General features: G+C 37.4%; 2 protein-coding genes across 2 annotated transcripts; one reads left to right on the top strand and one right to left on the bottom strand.

Annotated features, from left to right (window-relative positions):
* The first annotated feature begins 634 nt into the window (after positions 1-634).
* On the top strand, positions 635-4,033 carry eif4ea (eukaryotic translation initiation factor 4ea). The gene is made up of 7 exons (XM_039648799.2): positions 635-763; positions 1,714-1,817; positions 1,925-2,020; positions 2,155-2,218; positions 2,298-2,411; positions 2,528-2,667; positions 3,129-4,033. Exons 1-7 carry the CDS (start codon positions 746-748, stop codon positions 3,241-3,243), a joined length of 651 nt encoding a protein of 216 aa, XP_039504733.2. The 5' UTR covers positions 635-745; the 3' UTR covers positions 3,244-4,033.
* A 342-nt stretch (positions 4,034-4,375) lies between these two features.
* Positions 4,376-10,204, bottom strand: adra1bb (adrenoceptor alpha 1Bb). The gene is made up of 2 exons (XM_039648797.2): positions 9,156-10,204; positions 4,376-5,006 (listed from the first exon to the last, which is right to left on the bottom strand). Exons 1-2 carry the CDS (start codon positions 10,108-10,110, stop codon positions 4,507-4,509), a joined length of 1,455 nt encoding a protein of 484 aa, XP_039504731.2. The 5' UTR covers positions 10,111-10,204; the 3' UTR covers positions 4,376-4,506.
* Positions 10,205-21,523: the final 11,319 nt, after the last annotated feature.

The following is a 21,523-nucleotide window of genomic DNA, read 5'->3' as shown; positions in this document are numbered from 1 at the left end:
TTATTGAGCGAAAGACACTTAATGACAGTTGTCATAAACATGCATAAACCCTACTTCATATTCAAGACATATGTCATGTCATGGTTATGGAGGTGTCATGTCAGTCTTATGCACACCCTTTCAAGTAAAGTGTTACCAATATTTATTTTCAGCAGGGGACAAAGAAGGTGAAGCATGTGTAATGGGATGTTTTTCACCATTTGGCATGATGTGCTGAAGCACTGCACCAATTCCATAAGCTGAAGCATCGCATGCTAAAGTCAAAGGCGGTGGATCATATTGTACTAACACTTTGTCACTGAAATCGGAAGTCTTATTCAGCTATTATTAACAGCTTTGGTTCAAAATGGGTCTTAATATTCACAATTTCTTCAAATGTTTTATCCTTTGGCTTTGCAGGCTAAACCAGGCCTAATCCATAATGGACGCTCCATTTTATTACATTTGACTACTTTCAGTTATAGAAAATGTAAAATTACACACTATAATACATTTATACTTATCAATCTATTATATTATGCATGAATGAAAACTTAACTTAAAAAAAAAAAAAAAACTAGTGTTTTCTCAAGCAATGAATGAATCATAAACAACCATAGCTTTACGTCGGGAGTTCTCTTCTCTCTGTGTCCTCTAGGGGTCGCTGTCTAAACGCATGCTCCTCATTCACTCACATGTGTTCGCTTGAGTTTGGCCAATCAAATGGTGTTTTCACACACGGAAAGACCCTTCACATTTGTAGAAGATGGCGACTGCTGAACCGGTGAGTCAATAAGTGCCCCAACAAACATTGTGATTATAGTCGTTGTAGTTGTTAATATTAAGTACGTGTTTTATTTTAGTCACTGTTTGTGTAGAGGGATAAATATGTTGCTGTGGAGTGGTATCTCTTAAAGCAAACAGTCAATTGAGCTATCGCACAAATGTGTTTAAAGGATACTGTGCAAAAGTGTTAAATATGTAATGTGTTTATCTGAAAAGGGGGGCTGTGAGCATATTTGATGTTTTCTGTGTGAATTTAACATGTGTTTAAGCCATCTCTGTTTCTGCCATCTAGACTTATGGTTTGCTGATGTGTCACTGAAATATAGTGTGGTTTGGTTTTAGTCTGTATGGACAACGCTTCATGCAGCTCAAAAAGCAGATATTTTATTAAAACTAAATATAAGTAAATAAGTCTAGTTGTTAGATGTTTAGTTTTTAAGTTTGTAATGTTTAGATGGACTTTTGGTTAATGTCAAAATTTACAGTTAACACAGTTACTTGTTTAGTTATAAGATTATTGGTCTCTTTGCCTTTTTCTTAATTTCTAAACATGTATATTTGTTATTGTAAAAATGAAAGATACTTGAGGCACCATATCCACATACAGCCTTTGGAGAGCCTTTATGTAGGCTGCATTGCCAAAAAATGTTTAATATTATATTTAAGTTATTTGAGTATGCACTATGCAGTAGGATATTGAAAGGGTCCCTTGAGGTTCTTCCAGGTTCAGAGCCTGAAAAACCAAAAATGGTTTATTCTGTTCAGTCTGTTTATTTTTATAGTGTCAGATATCTTAAACAAGTTTAGTGTTTTGTTAATTCCTAATATTTAAAGATGAACGTATATGAATAATGTATATTGTTTGAATATTCGGCTTGTAAATCTTTAGGTAAAATATTGGAAATGTAATTAACATTAAATGTAATGTAGTGGAAATGTTCCTTGTAGAAAAATTCAACAAATCCACCAAATTCAGAAGAAGAAAAAAACGCTGAAAATACGCAAGTGATTGTGAGTCTGGAAGATTACATTAAACATCCTCTGCAGAACAGGTGAAGTCACCCAGGCCACACACATTTCACAGTTTTTGTGCATTTTAATGCAAAAAAAAAATCTGTACAGTACAGTGATCTGTTTTTTTTTTCTATTTGGGGAACAGATGGGCTCTTTGGTTCTTTAAAAATGACAAAAGCAAAACATGGCAGGCTAATCTCCGTCTCATCTCAAAGTTTGACACAGTGGAAGACTTCTGGGCGTAAGTATTAACAAGAGGAAATCAAACGACACGGACAGGATGAATGATTAAGAAAACCTTTGGTTAAATAAACAGATTGTTAGTTGTAAAGCAGAAATGTGGCACTAATGCAGGTTTTGGTGTTCTGTTCCCAGGTTATACAATCACATTCAGTTATCAAGTAACTTAATGTCAGGATGTGACTATTCCCTCTTCAAGGTAAGGCACAGTATTGCATTTTCAAGATATACTACTATTTTGAATCCATCTAAATTTATCCTTGCACTTTTCGGAGCAGGATGGCATTGAGCCCATGTGGGAAGATGAGAGAAACAAGCAGGGCGGCCGCTGGCTGATCACCCTGTCCAAACAGCAGCGCAGAGCCGACCTGGACCGCTTCTGGTTGGAGACAGTAAGTCCGCCCTCTGTCTAGTCGGTTTAACTGCATTATTTGCAGAACATAGAACCTGAAAGCTTAGATGCTTTCTCTCTCTCTCTCAATTCATTTTTATTTTTTTATTTTTTTAGCTTTTGTGCCTTGTGGGAGAAGCATTTGATGACCACAGTGATGATGTCTGTGGTGCTGTCGTCAACATCCGAACAAAGGGAGACAAAATAGCGATATGGACGACAGACTACGAGAACAAAGATGCTGTTGTACACATAGGGTAAAAATAGTTTTGAGAAATGAGACCAATATGAATACCTAGGTTAAAATTCTCCACATCTATTTTTGAAATGCATGTTATTTATCTTGTTACCTCAAAAGGTCATAACTTGATCTTCAGTTGAAACTGCAGACTTGTCTCTGGTGATGTTTGCTGTACTTCTCCATTCATTTAGTCCTCTCAAACTCAAATTCATCTGCCTCCATTTTTAAAGTCCGCATGAAGTGGAAGTCTTTACATCCGTATTGTGATGTATATCCCAAATGTTATTATTATTCTAGTCCAATTTTTCGTTGTACTCGGTTGTACATAACCAATATGGAAGAAAAGATCTGCCGCTGCTTGTTTAATTGTGACTTTAATCTTTACACATCTTTTCATTTGTGGTTATAAGGTAGACGCACATTATTATGTCTTGCCTTCATCTGTACATTTCTACATTTGTATCTGTTTATTCACAGGCGTGTGTACAAGGAAAGATTGGGTGTGCCACCAAAGGTCATCATTGGATTCCAGTCACACGCTGACACGGCCACCAAAAGTGGTTCCACCACCAAGAATATGTTTGTTGCTTAAGGAGCCTTTTAAACAGTGGGTACTTTTTGATATTAGCAAGATTATTCATGCTATAATTTCATTTCAGATGCTGCAACAACAGTCTGAATCTTTATCATATTCAAATCTTCATTGAAAGAGATAAAACTGTCCTGGGATCTGACACTAAACAAATTTAAGGCCTTCAGATATTTACAAAACTGTACAGTGTATAAACGCAGCCACGTTCTAACAAAAAAAAAATGTTTCTATATATTATTAGCATATATTTCATATTTCGCTTGTGGGGATGGGAAGTGTATTCAATTCAATTTATGAATGTTTTTCTTTTATATTCTGTTAATCTTTTTATATTGAGTTGCAGTTACTAAATCTTAAGTGTAATTTATTTATATTTTTTTACTCAATACATTTGTTTTTGCTTTAGGGTTATGGTTCGATTGATGTGGAGTGGTCATGATATTTCTAATTACACTATTAAAACTGTTCTTGTATTGCAGCTTGAGAATGTCAACGGTTGATTCTTTTTAAAGACTTGTATAAATCTGTATTTTTGCAGTCTTGTTCTACATTCCTCATGTAAAGTGTTCAAGGCAGTATTTAGAAAACTGATCTCCAATTCTAACATTTTCCTAAGGGGTTTCATTGAGTAGCCTGATAAAACATATATAGAAACCCCTTTCTTGAAAATGGGTGCTAATGAAAATGTATGGAAATTGATTGTAAATAAAAATGTACAGTGCATTGTCTATATCCAGTAAAGAGCCTCTGAAATGCATATCTTGATGATAAATAAAAATCCTTTCTGAGATTTTTGAAATGTTGGGACCATTATTTTATTCCAACCATTTTAGCAAAATGTTTCCCCCTTTTTTCTGTCTGTCAGTATGAATAACTGCGATGTTAAAAGCCTTATCAATTTTGCATTGATTCCAGCAATTAAAAAAAATAAATAATAATAATTCACTATTTAGAATTGGAAATAATTAAGCAAAATTTCTTTAATGCTGTGTCTGTTAAAGAATACCAGAATATTCACACTGTGATTCACATTAATGCCAGGTTGTACAACCTAATTTCCATAAAAGCTTTTTGTAACATTGGATATTTTTTTGTTTGTTTGTTGTACTTTAGTGTGGTATATAAAGTTAAAGAGAATCCCAATAAAACGCCCAAACTTTTCTGGAAATGGGCTTGTATTTCAGAGCTAAATGTATTTACTCATAACCAGAGAAATACTTTGGGTGAATAAAACTATTTGTGCCACTTAAAGTTCGACATCCTTTACTGTTTCAATTGATCTTGAGGCCAGTTTCTGATACCAGCTTGATCTGGTTGGCCTACAGACTGGGTTGGATCTTCCTCCACACGCTCAAGATGATGATCCAAAGTACTTTCAGAAAACACAGATGGTGTCCTGCTCCGGGCATGTCTGGGTCCATCCTCCTGGAAATGTGATAGGCCTTTGGTATGATAACTTGGGCTGGGGCTGGCAGAGGACAGGGTTCTCTGGCTCCCATTTAGGTAACTACCGTAGTTCACAGAGTCCTTTGAATCCTGCCGTGAGTAGAAGGAGTTGATGTGCGAGCCCTGGTAGTTGTACGCTCTCCAACCTGGCCGTCTCCTGCGGTGACATCTGCATTTCAGGATGCGGATGAAAGCTAGCTTGAACTCCCGGCTGTAGCAGGGATAGATGATGGGATTCAGGCAGCTGTTGAAGTAACCAAGCCAGAAGATGATTTTGAAGACAGTTTCAGGGGGCCTCAGGCTGGCGTTAAATGCGACTGCAAAGAAAAAGCACACCGGTAAAGGTTGAGTTATTGTGATTAAATCATAGTCATATGGCATGAGTTATTCAAATTACAAACTAGATTCGCATTGCACTTGTCATCATATTAAGAATTTGAGAATGACACAGTTTTCAGAGGACGCCTAAGCCATGAAGTGAATTTCAGAGAAAACTTGACAATTTTCTCTCTCTCTCTCTCTCTCTCTCTCTCTCTCTCTCTCTCTCTCTCTCTCTCTCTCTCTCTCTTTCATTTAACACATAGCTGGTGTGCCCCCTGTTGGCACAATTCGTCACTGTTCGTGATTGTTCCCCCTGCCATACAACTGTTTTTTGTTTTTGAAGATCTGTTATTTGCTTTAGCATCCAGCAGGTGGTAGCATCGCATTCTTAGCAAAATTGTCCACTTTCAAGTTGGCATGAAACTAAAAATGTGTCATTGACAACAAACTTAATGGAAAATGTGCATAGCATTTATAAAGAAGGTTAAAAGTTATCATACAAAACAGTTTAAATAAATGACTATATTGTGTTTATTCTTTGATGTGAACTTGTAAGAAAGGTCGTGTGGTGCATTTAGACACTGGGTATACATTTCAATCAGAAGTAGTTTGGATGATCAAGCTTATTTTTAGGACACATAGAACTAAGTTAAAAAAGATATCATGCTACTAAAGTGTTCTTTTACAGTATAATTTATAAAACAGTAACACAACTCTGTGATTTAAGTAATAGTTCAACTTTTGACAATGTTTTACAATTGTCAAAAACAAATTGTCAAAAGTTGTTATCTATAAGTAGAGTAAGATAAAACCACCTTAGTTCCATCATCTCAACAGGCGTTTTTGAAATATGAATGTGTGAAAGATATGTATCTGCTGAACCAGTTATGAGTTGATAACCAAATATGAAGCGCTTCATGTGTTTATCACAAAACCAACATTTGTAGAAAAGGTGTATTTCTGATTTTTCCCAATTTTTTCTCTCTCTCTCTCTTTAAATTTCAGTGGTTGAGCCATGGATCTGTGTCATGAACTGCTTTAGGCTGAGATCCCTGGTGTGTAAACCGGAAGCACCTCAGTGCTGCAGTGCACCTCATGAGCAGTGCATTGACCCACTGCATTCAAAGTACCATGGGAACCATGAGACTTGGCTGAAATAATGGATTCACGAGTGAAGGCCAAGTGAGATCAAGGCTTCATCCTTCTCAAAGAAATCATGAATGGACTTTAAATAGAGCTTAATTAATGTTAGCACAGCAAAGCAGCTCACTTAAATAATAAATAGTCTCATTATTATAACCGCTCTTGAAAAAAAAAATCTTCTAGAATGTAACTGTTCTAGAACAATAGGATTCAGAGGAAGCAAACAATTTGAGATACTGTCCACATCCTTGCATCCTGTTTTTGTACAACTTGTATGCAGACAAGTGTTCATTGTCTAGTATGACAGGTTAGGAAACTTCTCAAAGATATATGTAACAAGACTCATAATCCCTGTTAGCATGTGCATATTAGGCTATGTGTTCAGCAATGAATGAGCCAAAATTATGAGCAGATCTTCTTAAGCTAAATACCTCAGTATCCCACATACACTGCACTGTAAAAAAAAAAAAGTTACATTTACGGGAAAAACTGGCAGATGTGGTTACCAGAGTTTTCCAGTGTTATGTTAAAAATACAGTAGCAACATTTTACAGACTTTTAACCGTATTTAATTTTACAGCAATAAACCGTATTTCATTATCTGATATAATATTAATTTACTGACCTTTCTTTTGACCTGACTATCTGTATTGTTCAATTGTAATACACTGACAACCAGCAATCACTGCAGTAATGAGAGTCAAATGATCAATCAAAGCTCATCATAATCAGCTCTTCCACAATAAATTTCACATATAGAAGCTGCACAGTGTCATTCACACAAACATTGTTGTTATTAATTTAACAACATTAAATGTAACATAAAACCCTAATGTTCATAACTGTAATTCATAACTGCAAGAAAATTATGAAGAAACAGTTAAAATACGTTAAATGTGAAGTGTCACGCAGGGAACTGTGGGAATGTCAACTTACATTTTTTTTCACTGTAAATTATACAATGACTTGTTCTTTTTCACTGTTCATTAAAAATTACATTAAAATGTACATTAAATCAATGTACCATTATATATATCACAGTTATTTACCGTTTATAGTAAGAAAACCTTCTTTTAACCAATTAACAGTTTTTCACTGTAGCATTTTTGCAGTCTTTTACTGTTAAAATCGCGATCATTTTTTACAGTAATAAAAAATTTAAATGAAATTATTTTAAAGATTCAAAGTTTTAACAAGTTTTCATTTAAACACAAAGTGACCATGGCATGTCTAAATTAACTTGAAACATTTTATCATGATGTGTTCATGTTAATATGACCTCTGTATCTACAGTAATACCCTGTAAGGGTCTATTAAACACGTTACTGTTTTCCACTTAAGTTAAATTCAAAGAAAAGCACTGTTGCCTAATTAAGAACCAGGCCAGCTGAACTTTGAAGCACACTGCCCTGCTGAGATAACCCTGTCTGGGACAGGAATGACTACTATGCTTATTCATTAATAATACACTGCCTTTGAGTCTGAATGGCTGGGGTCCAGGGGCTCGTTCTCATACTCCCTGCTGTGACAGCCAAACGACGGATGCAGCGGACCCCACACTGGGGGCCCCGTGAGAGGAACAGGAAACAAAGTACAAAAAGATTTATTATGTCTTAACCCCTACTCTGCGGTCTCCCCACTGACCTCAGGCGTCCAGCAGCAGAAGATATTGTGTTGGATAAATCATGTGTACGTATGTGTCCTGTGAGTGTAAGGAAAATCTAGTTAGTAGAATAAGTGAGTACAAAACACAGAATTGACACTTCCACTTATATTTAAGCAATTTTCAATTCAATTATTATTTAGTTAATTATTATTTTTAATACGTTTTTGTTTATTATTATTATTATTATTATTATTATAAATATAAAGTTATTCATTTTGTGATGTTCCTGTCGACCTATAACTAGAAATAGAATTGAAATTTAAAAAAGAAGTTTTCCATTAACCTTGCCAAACTCTTAAGACATAGACAAATTACGATGATTCATTATTTGCATTCAATTTAAAAAAAGTAATAATGATTACTTCTTGTAAAGATTATTTCATTAATTATTGATTATTTTAGCAATCAATTGCCTAAGCTGGTCTCCTGAGCTGATCTGCTGGCTGGTTTTAAAGAGGTTTTGGCCAATTTTCTACTGGTCAAACTGGAAGACCAGCAAGAATATCTCAGACTGGCATTATGGTAATGTGTGTGTTTGTGTGTGTGTGGCCTGGTAAACCCTATATTATGGGGAAGAAATGTCAACAAAGATGGCATTATTTGAAGTCCTTGACCTTGTGTGGACATTTTTTGTCCCTATGAGGAAAACAGCATCATATTAATAATACGAAAATATAGAAATGCAGAAAGTTTTTGTGTAAGGGGATAGAGTATACAGTTTGTAAAGTATAAAAATCATTAAGTCTATGGAAAGTCCCCATTTACTACATACAGTGTGTGTGTGTGTGTGTGTGTGTGTGTGTGTGTGTGTGTGTGTGTGTGTGTGTGTGTGTGTGTGTGTGTGTGTGTGTGTTTTCTTTAGAAAGATTTTTGTATATGGGCTTTCATAAATACAAGGGGATATTTAATAGTCAGTATAATCAGTATTATACAAAACATTAATTAAAAAAATGGCCAAAATGGTTAGATCATTTTGTATACCTTTATATGTTCTTCAAAAGAAAGAAAGAAAGAAAGAAAGAAAGAAAGAAAGAAAGAAAGAAAGAAAGAAAGAAAGAAAGAAAGAAAGAAAGAAAGAAAGAAAGAAAGAAAGAAAGAAAGAAAGAAAGAAAGACGTACGCAGCTTTAACTGCTTTATAGCTGGTCTGTCAACTTCCTGCTGGTTTTTAGATGTTCAGACTGGGAGAGTTTAAACCAAGACCACTGTGGTGGATGTATATTAATAAGCCCCATAATGTTCTATTTCATTTGTGGCTTCTCTTTGTGACAACTTAGTGTGACAACATGATTGGGAGAAGGGGGACAATTTGTAGAACTGTATATAATATAAACCTACCAAGTGGTAAAGTGAGGAAGAATGGCAACCAGCACAGCGTAAACATTCCAACCACCACCCCCAAGGTCTTAGCCGCTTTCTTTTCCCTGGAAAACTTCAGGAATTTGACCGTGAGAGAATTCCTCGCCTGATGAGCGCGACCTCTGGCTGCAGTGCTGGTGTCCTCGTGCACCTGCGAACCCCTGTGAATCCTCAGTGTTATTTCACCCGAATTCATCGTTTCCGTCTTCACACCAGCTTCTAGATTCTTCGTTGTCCGTTTAGCCACTACGTAAACACGGCAGTACATGACTAGAATAACAATTAAGGGGATATAAAATGAGCCGAGCGATGAGAAGAGCGCGTAAAAAGGTTCCTCTGTTATTGCGCACACCGTGTGGTCCGGTGACGGAGGCTCCTTCCATCCTAGCAGGGGTCCGATAGAGATGACCAAAGACAGGACCCAAATACCCAGCATGGCCAGCAAAGCTCTAGGTCCCGTCACGATGTTGGGGTATTGCAACGGATGGCTCACTCCGATGTAACGGTCAATGGATATTACGCACAGACTCATGATGGATGCAGTGCAACATAACACGTCCACAGCGGCCCAAACATCACAGAAAATCCTCCCGAACACCCAATAACCCAATAGTTCCAAGGTGGCTGATAAGGGTAACACGGTTGTGCTCAGGAGCAGGTCGGCAATAGCAAGATTTACGATGAAATAATTAGTTGGAGTTCGCAGGTGCCTATTGCACACAACTGACAGTATCACTAGGATGTTTCCAGCCACCGCGAAGATGATGAATGTCCCCAATGCCAAGCCGAGCGGGACGGCACGGGACAGGAGTAGAGGCTCGAGTCCTGTGCCATTTAACTCGGAAGAGTTTGAAAACACCGGTGACTCTTCATACGCATCCAAAGAACCGATTCCCCAGGACAGTGTGACTTCATCTTCATTTTGTTGGTTCATTTTGGCGAAAAATGTTCTCCATTGCTGATACGTTGGTTAGCCGCTTGAGTCATTAGGTAATGAATGACTAGAACATTGCGTGAGTTACTGATGAGCAATATGTTTTCATTCTGATGCTCTCATGTAATGTGAAAATAAGAGTCTCTGTCTCAGGGGTAAGACTTTAATACCGCCCATCTCTGCTTCAGTCTCTCCAAACTGAATGTAGATTTTCTTTTAAACAGAGGATGAGTGCTGCTGAAGATGCACATTCTCGAGCCATATGAGCAACTGGAGACTGTCTTAAACTTTTTTAAAAATAAAATATAAAATAAAACAAACGTACAGACAGTTAAATCTCGTTTTTTTTTTCTCAAAATGCCATTATTTCAATGTTATTGGTGATCGCGAACGAGAGGATCTGTTTAATTGTTAAACTAAATAGGCTACACTCAAAAATGCATTTATTTGAAGAAGTTTTTTACACACAATTTCAAAAATCAGTTCAGTTGGTTTGGGGTCAAATTAATTTATTTTTAATTAATTAATTTGTAGAATGTTTAACTTAACATTATTAACATTTGTTAAAATTAATTTTCTTAAGGTTTGAATTATGTAATTTAGTCAGTAAAGAAAAAAAAATTCAAGTTTTCAAGAACATTGATGTGAAGCATTCAGAGTAGTGTGACATCACAGGTTTATTTCTGGCTTACACTTGTACACAGACCAGACCACAAAACATTCATGCCACTTTTTCTGTACACATTTGTCTCATGCAAATAGGCCTACTTTATTAGCATATCTCGTGTGGAGTCTGAAGATGTGCTCAGGTTGGAGACATGAGGTTTTAATTTCAAAGGTGCACAATATATATATATATTAAAACTGACATCAAGTACGCATCTTTATTCATTCCCTGTGAGTCGAAATGACCTTGGCATTGATAGCACTTGGTTTTGTATAGTTTGTCCGATACTGCATCATTTACATCAAAGAGACGTCCAGACTGCCATAAATGGCATCTATTTTATCATCATAAAGCTATTTTATTAATGTAGGCCTATTTATCTCTATAATTTTGCTAAGCAAAATGTGTCCATGCTTGTGTTTATATCTAAATAAAGGTGTATTATATATAAAATATTTAAGCGCAATAAATAAAAAAAAACTTATAAAAGTATTTGTGGTGAGCAGGCGGCCGAGGGACGTGAGAGAAAGTCGCGAGGCCGGTGGTGCGATTGCTAATGAGCAGCACCTGTGAAGCACACCGGTCTCGCATCTCTCACGAAGGCGCCGAGGCATAAAGGGGGAGCGACGGAGTGGATGATCGAGAGAGGAACAGGCCTGCTTTTATTTGGTAAGCCAGCAGTCATGTTTTATTTTGGGTAGCCAGCAGTCATGTTTTATTTTGGGTAGCCAGCAGTCGTCCGCGAGGGGCTGCTGGCAGGTAATTTGTTTGTTTATTTTATTTAAATAAAGTTTTATTTTATTATTATTATCTGGTTCCTGCCTCCTTCTTCCCTGAACTTTGTTACAGTATTCAAAACACTGTCATGGAAGTCCACTGACTTGAGAACGCATGTGCAGCATTAACAAAACTGGAACAAAATAAACAATGACTTGTACCTGACTGACAACCGAAACATAAACCTCACCAAACAGCAGTATAAGCCTAAGAAAACATCATAAAGCTAGACAGAGAACAGTCTTCATCTTTTGCTTTAATGGTGATTGGCATCCAATCATAAGGTGCATTATCGCTACTACTGGAGTGTGGGCCTGAGTCAACTTCCTCCCATAGGCGTCGGAGACAATTGGGTTAGACAAGATCCACCCACTTTTTAAGAACAATGATGTTGGACACACTTACTTTTACCAAAGCCTGTCTATATTAGACATTCTCTGCTTTTACCATCTCTAATTCAGGGCATATGTCTGTTCGCTTTTTTTCCTCATGCTATAAAGAGCCTAAGTTCCTCCCCTCTCTGCTTTCAGCTCATGGGACCTCATGGGGGAAAAAAAAAATTGTTGCCATGTTGCAAGGTTGGTATTCCGCCTGGGAACGCTGAGGGAAGCGGGGAAAGTCACCATTCTCTACACAGAACAGGTTATTGAACCATTCAAATGATTTCTAGATGAAAGCTTCTAGACGTAAGGTTTTAGTAAGTTGAAATAGTTGCCAAGTGCCCTTTTAAAATCAATGTATACTCCCAAAAGAGCAAAGCACAACATTAAAATCCAGCTCATTCTCATCCCAAGGCGTCATCTAACTGACGCTTTTGACCATGCGTCAACATCCAACGCACATGGCACCCTTTAGCGTCAACATGAGACGCGCCTCCTAGTGGTCTAAACCTAACCCTACCACAGAACTAACCCTACCCGCGTCACCTAACTGACTCTAAAGGTTGCCATGTGCGTCCGATTTAGACGCATGGTCAAAAGTGACGCCCTAGGATGAGAATGTGTTGTAAAATCAAAAATGAAAGTTTCAAACAAGTATTAAGAAAATGATTATTTATCATGTATCTGTGTTTGCAGCATAATTTGCTAATGGTAGCTCTCTTGTGGGTAGAGGATGTTAAACTAAGATTGGTAGCAATATGTTCTGATTCTTATGCAATCAAAAGTCTTGAAAGTGGATATAAATCAGCAAGGCAATATATAATATATGAGATTCTCTCAAGTTTATTAAGAATAAGCAAAGTAAGCTTAATGGTGTTCTTGTAGATTCCTGCTCATGTGGGAGTGGAGGCTAGAGAAGTGGTTGATAAACTAGCTAAGCCAGCTAAAACACACAGAAATAAATGAAGAGTTCAGATGCAAAAGCCTCTAAATGCCATTTGAAATTTTCTTCTAAAATGACCATTTTTATCAAGCTTGTATATTTAAGTTCAGTAATTTCACTTAAATGACAATGAAGATTACCTATTAATTGTCATTTAAGTGAAATTAATGAACTTAAATATACAAGCTTGATAAAAATGGTCATTTTAGAAGAAGATTTCAATTGGCATTTAGAGGCTTTTGCATCTGAACTCTTCAAATATACAAGTGACTCTGAGCAAAAAAAAAAAAAAAAAAAAAAAGAGGTTAAAGGTGAAATTAAAGAATTTATAAACAATACATGACTAGAAGTATGGAACAGTGATAACAATATAGTATATAGAAACAAGAAGAAAATGGAAGAAGATTTTTTAGACATAGAAAAGAAGATACAATTATTTCAAGCATTTGAATATAGGACACAGATTGAATTATTCTTTGTTCAAAATAGGAAAACATAAAAAGGGTAGGCCTAAATGTAATTATTGTGATCAGGCAGAAACAATTGAACATGTTTTAATAAAATGTGTAAAACATGTAAAAGAAAGGTTAGAATTTATGAAGTGAGAAACCTGAGTGTTGAATAATTCAATATAGGCCTATTGAAAGTATGAAGAAGGTAAAATATATAGTGCTATTATAAAATGTGTTGAAGCAATAGAAATAGTCTGGAGAATTTAAAGTAATTATGTTAAAATTATTTTTTTTTCTCATACTTTTGTTTAAGTTGTTGATTTCTCCATGCTCATTCAACCCGATCACACTATGCGTCTCTATAGCACGCATTGTGTTTATCGAGCAATTTAATGAGTTTTGATGAAAATTAAACAGAAAATTATGCAGTTTTTACGTGCATATGATACGCATGGGTATGGTTTAGAGTAGGTTTAGTAGTGGTGTCGGTATGAGTGTTTTATCCGTTTCGGTAGGATCAGTGTTGTGGGGGGGTACGTGTGTATTACACGCAATAAAGTGCATATCAAATGCACGCAAAAACTGCCTATCATACGCACGTAAAAACTAATTTTCGCATAGAAATTGCATGATAAACCAACCCGGTCTCATCCCAAATCGTCATATAACTGACGTTTTGGGACGTCTTTTGACCATACGTCAATATTCGCCTTTTTAGGGCCCCCTTAAACGTCGGTAGATGAGGTTATGGGATCCTAACTCTACCCCATACCTAAACTTAACCCTAAACCTAACCCGTCACCTAACTGACGTTAAAGGTAAAGCGTCAGTTGTATGACGGCCCGGGATCGCCATCTACCGACGTTTAAGGGGGCCCTAAAAAGGCGGATATTGACGTATGGTCAAAATACGTCCCAAAACGTCAGTTATATGACGATTTGGGATGAGACTGTGTTAGATAAACACAACGAGTGCTATAGATAAGCATTTCATGAGATCAGGCTTAATAGTGCTTCACACTCCAGTCCAGTTGGTGGCGGTAATGCACCGAAAGTTGGTTTGCCAACCGCCATAAAACTCAGAAGATGAAGATACAGCACGGTGCAGCTGAAATATATTTGGGGATAAAAGGAATAGTTTGGGAAACAGTTACGTACAGATACTCAGTCTACCCAGCAAAATGGTGGTAAATATACTACAATGGAATGCTAGAAGTTTGATAGCAAACGGCCAAGAATTTAAGAAATAGGATGAGAAAAACCTAATATAATATGTGTGCAAGAAACATGGTTGAAATCAGAGTTAGATTGTATTATTAAAGCAAGAAACAAAGCTTTTAAATCTGTTAATAAATAACATTCTCAAGATGCTTTGAAAGATAAAGAAACCAGGCAGTAGTAAAGACACAAAAGTGCAACTTTTGGAGGATATTCTAGTATAGGAAACGACAAACAGGAAGCATGTCAGTGAGTGTTACAATATAAAAGACATAAAAACATAAACCAAAACCAAACGTGACAAAAGCTAACATAATGGTTGTTCTTCATCCATTTTTTTTTTATTATTATTTGTAATTTTCTAAGTAAGCTACTAAAGGGCAAGTTTCCTTGGTAGAAAGAAACCACTAATATCAAGCTGCTGAACAGTGATGTTAAAATAAAGTATATAGAAGATTGTATGCAATTTAATAATGATTTTCCTGAATTGCAATGAATTATAGGCATAATGCTTCATTGTTTAGGCCATTGTTGCACATTCAAGTTAATTTGTCTGCTCTTAATTTGTCTGTTTCTGGCTTTGTTTCTATTATCAGTCTTTTCGAAATGTTGACAAATTTCCATTCTCCATTCATATCTGCTGTGTTGTAAATTGTCTAGAACAATAATATTAGTTCACCAAATTGAGACTAGTTTGACAGCTGAGATTCTTCCTCTTTTTAGCGTAGCGCTTGGGAATGAGATGAATAAAACGAGCTGTTTCTCTAATACAGATTGATCCAAGTTGAAGGTGTTTTACTGTAGAATCTCCTTTTACAGTGTATTATTAGTCCATACTGGGGGTTAATCTTTTTCCAGGAAACTTGCCCATACATAATAATTAAGCTCCAGTTGTTTTTCATGCCAGAGTGCTTTTATTATGATTTGAGGAGGATTTCAGTAGACATGAAGCATTATCATACATGGAGTCCTGATAAGAGAATATTTTCGACTAAACTTAATGTGCAGCCAGACACTATCAGGTACATTTGATGCTTGGCATGAGGGTCCATGTACACAGTATGTCCTTTTTCAGAGACATATTCTGATAGAGATTTTTTGGTTGTTCAAGCACCTGGAAGGCATTTTCTTTAGAAAGGGAACATTACAACCTCTTGACCTTCCTGGTTATTAATCAGACCCATGGCATCTGCTGGTGCCCTGAAAAAAGAACTCATCCACTTAAAATCAGTTTACAATGCCTTGAGAGAACTCTGAAAATAATCTTTTTTTTCTAAGCATTGCTCACATAGCATAGTCTTATATAGAGTTCAGGTATTGAGTGGCTTTAAATGGAAATAGACTGACTGACTTAAAAGCCTCAGGGGAGAACGGCAGTACGGACAGAATAAACATTGATCAAATCGTATTTATATAAGTCTCTTCATCAAACCATGGACACTTCTGAAGAGGAAAAAAAAAATAAGTCGTCCTCATTTCCTCACTCTTATGCCGTGTGACTTGTCCATGGGACACAAAACCTTTATTTATTTTTACATTTTTAATCTTTAGTGACAATTCATTGTGATTCCTTATCTAGAAATAGTGCTGAGATCCAACCAAAGATACACTTAATTTGGTTGTGTTAAAATGTAACTATTGCGAGTATATAATGTACACTTTTTTTATATATTGCATTTAAAGACTGAAATTATACATACAGGTAGAACATATTTTCCTTACTGTAACACAGTTTAGGCTTAATATTAAATTTGCATTGTGCAATGTAGAAGAACTCCAAATAAAGTTGTATTATCAGTATCATGTATTTGTATGCAGTAAATAATGTATTGTGGTTCTCAACTCCAGTCCTCAGGACCCAATGTTCTGCACATTTTGTATGTCTCTCATCTGACACACTCAGTTCAGGTCTATCCTAACGAACTGAGGATCTGAATCAGGTGTATTAAATAAGGAGTGGGTCCCAAGGACTGGAGTTGAGAACTACTGTTTTAAATTAATTTTGGCATAGGCTTTTTTCACTAGGGAAGTAGTCCATCTGACGCATTTTCAAAACTAGGTTGTATTGTTGATATAAAAAGAAACTTATTTGCTCTTTCGCAGAATAGATCACTTGTTTGATTGCTAGTCGCAAGATTGCTTGTTTACAGCAAGTCAACTATATTTCACTTCAGTAGTATGTGCTCTGGTTTTTAAATATGTAAGCATGTCAGGCTTAAGCACAGATGAGAAGTGAGCTTTTCACTGATGCTAGGGACTTTTTAAATTCCCAAATCATCAGACTGTGGGAACTTAGAACAAATCACCTTCTCCATGCCATGGGGAAAGTACCGGAGCTGAGAAAGAGGATGTGCCTTATACCTCTGAACCGAGATATAAGCTTAAATGCCTTATTAGGATTTGATATTTCCCATGTTGTTTAGTTTACTATACATATGATGTTAAAAATGATTGATGAATGATTTATTGTAGGACATGGTAAAGATTCTCTGTCCGTTAGCACTCAAGTATTTCATCAACGTCAGGTACTTTTATGTCCCAATGATTCATTTTCATTTTTATTAAAATGAACATATTTCAAAATTAAAACTGCCATGGAGACTTTTTTGGGCTTCTTTTCAAATGCCATTTACATTTTTTTTTAATTCACCTTTGGCCATGAGGGCTCATTCAACCAGAGGCATGGTGTCCTCTAGAGCCCTCCTCTTGGGGGCCCCGATCCAGGAGGTTTGCGATGCAGTAGCATGGGCAACCCCCCATACCTTCATTAGGTTTTACAGTCTGGATATTCCATCTACGCCTGGCACTCTTGTGCTCTCGTCCTAAGTGTGCCAGTAAGCAGCTTCACACTTGGACAGGCAGGGCGCGTTGTGGTATAGTGGGTACTCGTTCCCCCAAAGTGTCAATCGACACAGTTTGAGTTCCGTCGACAGAACGTCTCGAATTACAAGAACTGCATCCCTTCGCCATGCCTTCCCCTACCCGGGAGCGCTTGCTTCATCACAGAAGCTAACAATGTTGTGTGCCGGCATCTCTTTGTAACTTCCGCTTATGCCGTCACACATTACATCATGACGCAACACCAATCAGGATTGGTCTAGTTTAATTCATGCTTCAGAGGCGCTAAACTGAGCTATGCTGATAGTGACACAGTTCTCGTTCCCTTTCTCAGGGAACAAGTGTTACAGTTGCAACCCGAGACGTTTACTTTCTTTCTTTTTTCACAGGGCCAAAAGTGGCTGTAGGATTCAGCAGTTTAGCAATGCTCTTAATTCATCGTTTGTGAATTCCTCTCACTCCTACTTTCACTACTTAGCCTTTGACAACTAAGTAATGCTGTGATGAACACTCAGCTATAGCGTACAAACAAACCTTTTCCATCTTTGCTTCATACTAAAACTGTCAGATTAATGTTGGAATCTTGACGTTTCTCTTTTTGATCGTATTTTGTTGTGCTTCAAGACTATAACATGAGAGCTGAGCTCCAGGAATAGACAAACTGTCACTTATAGCTCCCCAGCCAGCAATGACATGTGGGGCCCAGATGGGTTAAGTAGGGGTTCCATGGTTACTGTGTGGGCATGGGCTTTGGCTGGGTGAAATCAGCGGGTCCCATGTAGGTTTTGTAGTATGAGTCCCACATAGGAAGCCCATATGAGCTGATTACATGGGTCCCGTAAGGGACAGGTATGGGCCAAGTGGGCATGGGTTTGAACTAAGAACACATATATGGGTCCTGCATAGAATATTTATGGGCCAAGTGGGCATGGGTTTGATCTGGGAACACATATATGGGTCTTGAATGGCATATTTATGGTCCAAGTGGGCATGGGTTTGAACTGGGAACACATGTATGGGTCATGCATGGTACATTTATGGGCCAAGTGGGCATGGTTTTGATCTGGGAACACATATATGGGTCCTACATATAACTTGTATGGGCCAAGTGGGCATGGGTTTGAACTGGGAACACATGTATGGGTCATGCATGGTACATTTATGGGCCAAGTGGGCATGGTTTTGATCTGGGAACACATATATGGGTCCTACATATATTTTCTATGGGCCAAGTGGGCATGGGTTTGAACTGGGAACACATATATGGGTCCAGTATATCATTGATATGGGCTAAGTGGCCATGGGTTTGAACTGGGAACACATATATGGGTCCTGCATGGTACATTTATGGGTCAAGTGGGCATGGGTTTGATCTGGGAACACATATATGGGTCCTACATATAACTTGTATGGGCCAAGTGGGCATGGGTTTGAACTGGGAACATATATATGGGTCCTACATATATTTTCTATGGGCCAAGTAGGCATGGGTCTGATCTGGGAACACATATATGGGTCCTTCATAGAATTTTTATGGGCCAAGTGGCCATGGGTTTGAACTGGGAACACATATATGGGTCCTGCATGGTACATTTATGGGTCAAGTGGGCATGGGTTTGATCTGGGAACACATATATGGGTCCTACATATAACTTGTATGGGCCAAGTGGGCATGGGTTTGAACTGGGAACATATATATGGGTCCTACATATATTTTCTATGGGCCAAGTAGGCATGGGTCTAATCTGGGAACACATATATGGGTCCTTCATGGAATTTTTATGGGCCAAGTGGCCATGGGTCTGAACTGGGAACACATATATGAGTCCTGCATGGTACATTTATGGGTCAAGTGGGCATGGGTTTGATCTGGGAACACATATATGGGTTCTACATCTAACTTGAATGGGCCAAGTGGGCATGGGTTTGAACTGGGAACACATATATGGGTCCTGCATGGTACAATTATGGGCCAAGTTGGCATGGGTTTGAACTGGGAACACATATATGGGTCCTTCATAGAATTTTTATGGGCCAAGTGGCCATGGTTTTGAACTGGGAACACATATATGGGTCCTGCATGGTACAATTATGGGCCAAGTTGGCATGGGTTTGAACTGGGAACACATATATGGGTCCTTCATAGAATTTTTATGGGCCAAGTGGCCATGGTTTTGAACTGGGAACACATATATGGGTCCTGCATGGTACAATTATGGGGCAAGTGGGTATGGGTTTGATCTGGGAACACATATATGGGTCTTGCAAGGTACAATTATGGGCCAAGTGGGCATGGGTTTGATCTGGGAACACATATATGGGTCCTACATATAACTTGTATGGGCCAAGTGGGCATGGGTTTGAACTGGGAACATATATATGGGTCCTACATATATTTTCTATGGGCCAAGTAGGCATGGGTCTGATCTGGGAACACATATATGGGTCCTTCATAGAATTTTTATGGGCCAAGTGGGGATGGGTTTGAACTGGGAACACATATATGGGTCCTGCATGGTACAATTATGGACCAAGTGGGCATGGTTTTGAACTGGGAACACATATATGGGTCCTGCATGGTACATTTATGGGGCAAGTGGGTATGGGTTTGATCTGGGAACACATATATGGGTCCTTCATATATTTTCTATGGGCCAAGTGGCCATGGGTTTGAACTGGGAACACATATATGGGTCCTGAATGGTACATTTATGGGTCAAGTGGGCATGGGTTTGATCTGGAAACACATATAGGGGTCCTTCATAGAATTTTTATGGGCCAAGTGCCCATGGTTTTGAACTTGGAACACATATATGGGTCCTGCATGGTACATTTATGGGACAAGTGGGCATGGTTTTGATCTGGGAACACATATATGGGTCCTACATATATTTTCTATGGGCCAAGTGGGCATGGGTTTGAACTGGGAACACATATATGGGTCCAGTATATCATTGATATGGGCTAAGTGGCCATGGGTTTGAACTGGGAACACATATATGGGTCCTGCATGGTACATTTATGGGTCAAGTGGGCATGGGTTTTATCTGGGAACACATATATGGGTCCTACATATAACTTGCATGGGCCAAGTGGGCATGGGTTTGATCTGTGAGCACATTCATGGGTCCTGTGTGACATATTTATATAGGCTAAGTGGCCATGGGTTTGAACTGGGAACACATATATGGGTCATGCATGATGCATTTATGGGTCAAGTGGACATGTGTTTGGTCTAGGAACGTATATATGGGTCCTGCATGGCATATTTATGTGCTAAGTTGGGTTTGAACTGTGAACACATGGGTCCTGCATGGTAGAGGCGCAAAGTAACTACTTTGTATTTAGGCCTATTGATAACTTACTGTACTATTTTTAATAACTCTACATGTAGGCTTATCAATCAGACTTTTAAAATTTTTTTTTTAAAACAAACTTTTTCTTATCAATTATGATTAGTTGATTTTTGTGGTTTTAACTTTAGGTAAAGGAAAACACACATCCAGCCCAAGAAGTTACGGTGACATCAGTGGTTAAAAGTAACTTGCTCTAGCTGATTATTTTTATTTATTTATTTTTTATTTATTTATTTATTTTACAAATTGTACTTTCGAGTATTTGTGTAACACCAGTACTTTTTCTTGTAATAGAGTAATAGCGATAGAGTGTCGAAGTGATGACGACACTTTGTAGGACAACTTGGAAACGGCACCCATAACGGTGCATGGGTTCCCTCGATCGAAAAGCAATGCATTTTGACCATAGACTTTTGGAGAATCGCAAAAAATAAGATCTGTGTTTAACTAAGAGTTGTGACCCGTTTTGTCTATTAAGATAATCTTTACAAATTAATCCAAAATGTATACATTTTAAAGCCTATATGAAGTCTTTTAACCCTTCTACATCAATTAAAAAAAAGTTACACATAGGTAAAAAGAGGACTAAAATGTCCATGTCAAAAAACTGTCATAAAAATGTGACGCTTTGGAGCACAGACTTAAGTTTGGTATCATTTTAAAGAAGACCCTTTGCAGATTATTGCTGAAGTAAAAACAATAATAAGTAAATCCAAAAAAAAGTTATATAGGTATAAGTTTATGAAAATTATTTATAAAAAATATTTTTTATAAAATATATAT

The sequence above is a fragment of the Pimephales promelas genome, chromosome 9 (genome assembly GCF_988280905.1).
Source record: "Pimephales promelas chromosome 9, fPimPro1.hap1.1, whole genome shotgun sequence".
Classification (NCBI taxonomy): domain Eukaryota; kingdom Metazoa; phylum Chordata; class Actinopteri; order Cypriniformes; family Leuciscidae; genus Pimephales; species Pimephales promelas.
Note: the sequence above shows the minus strand (reverse complement) of the source record. Positions and strands in the feature narration are given on the sequence as shown.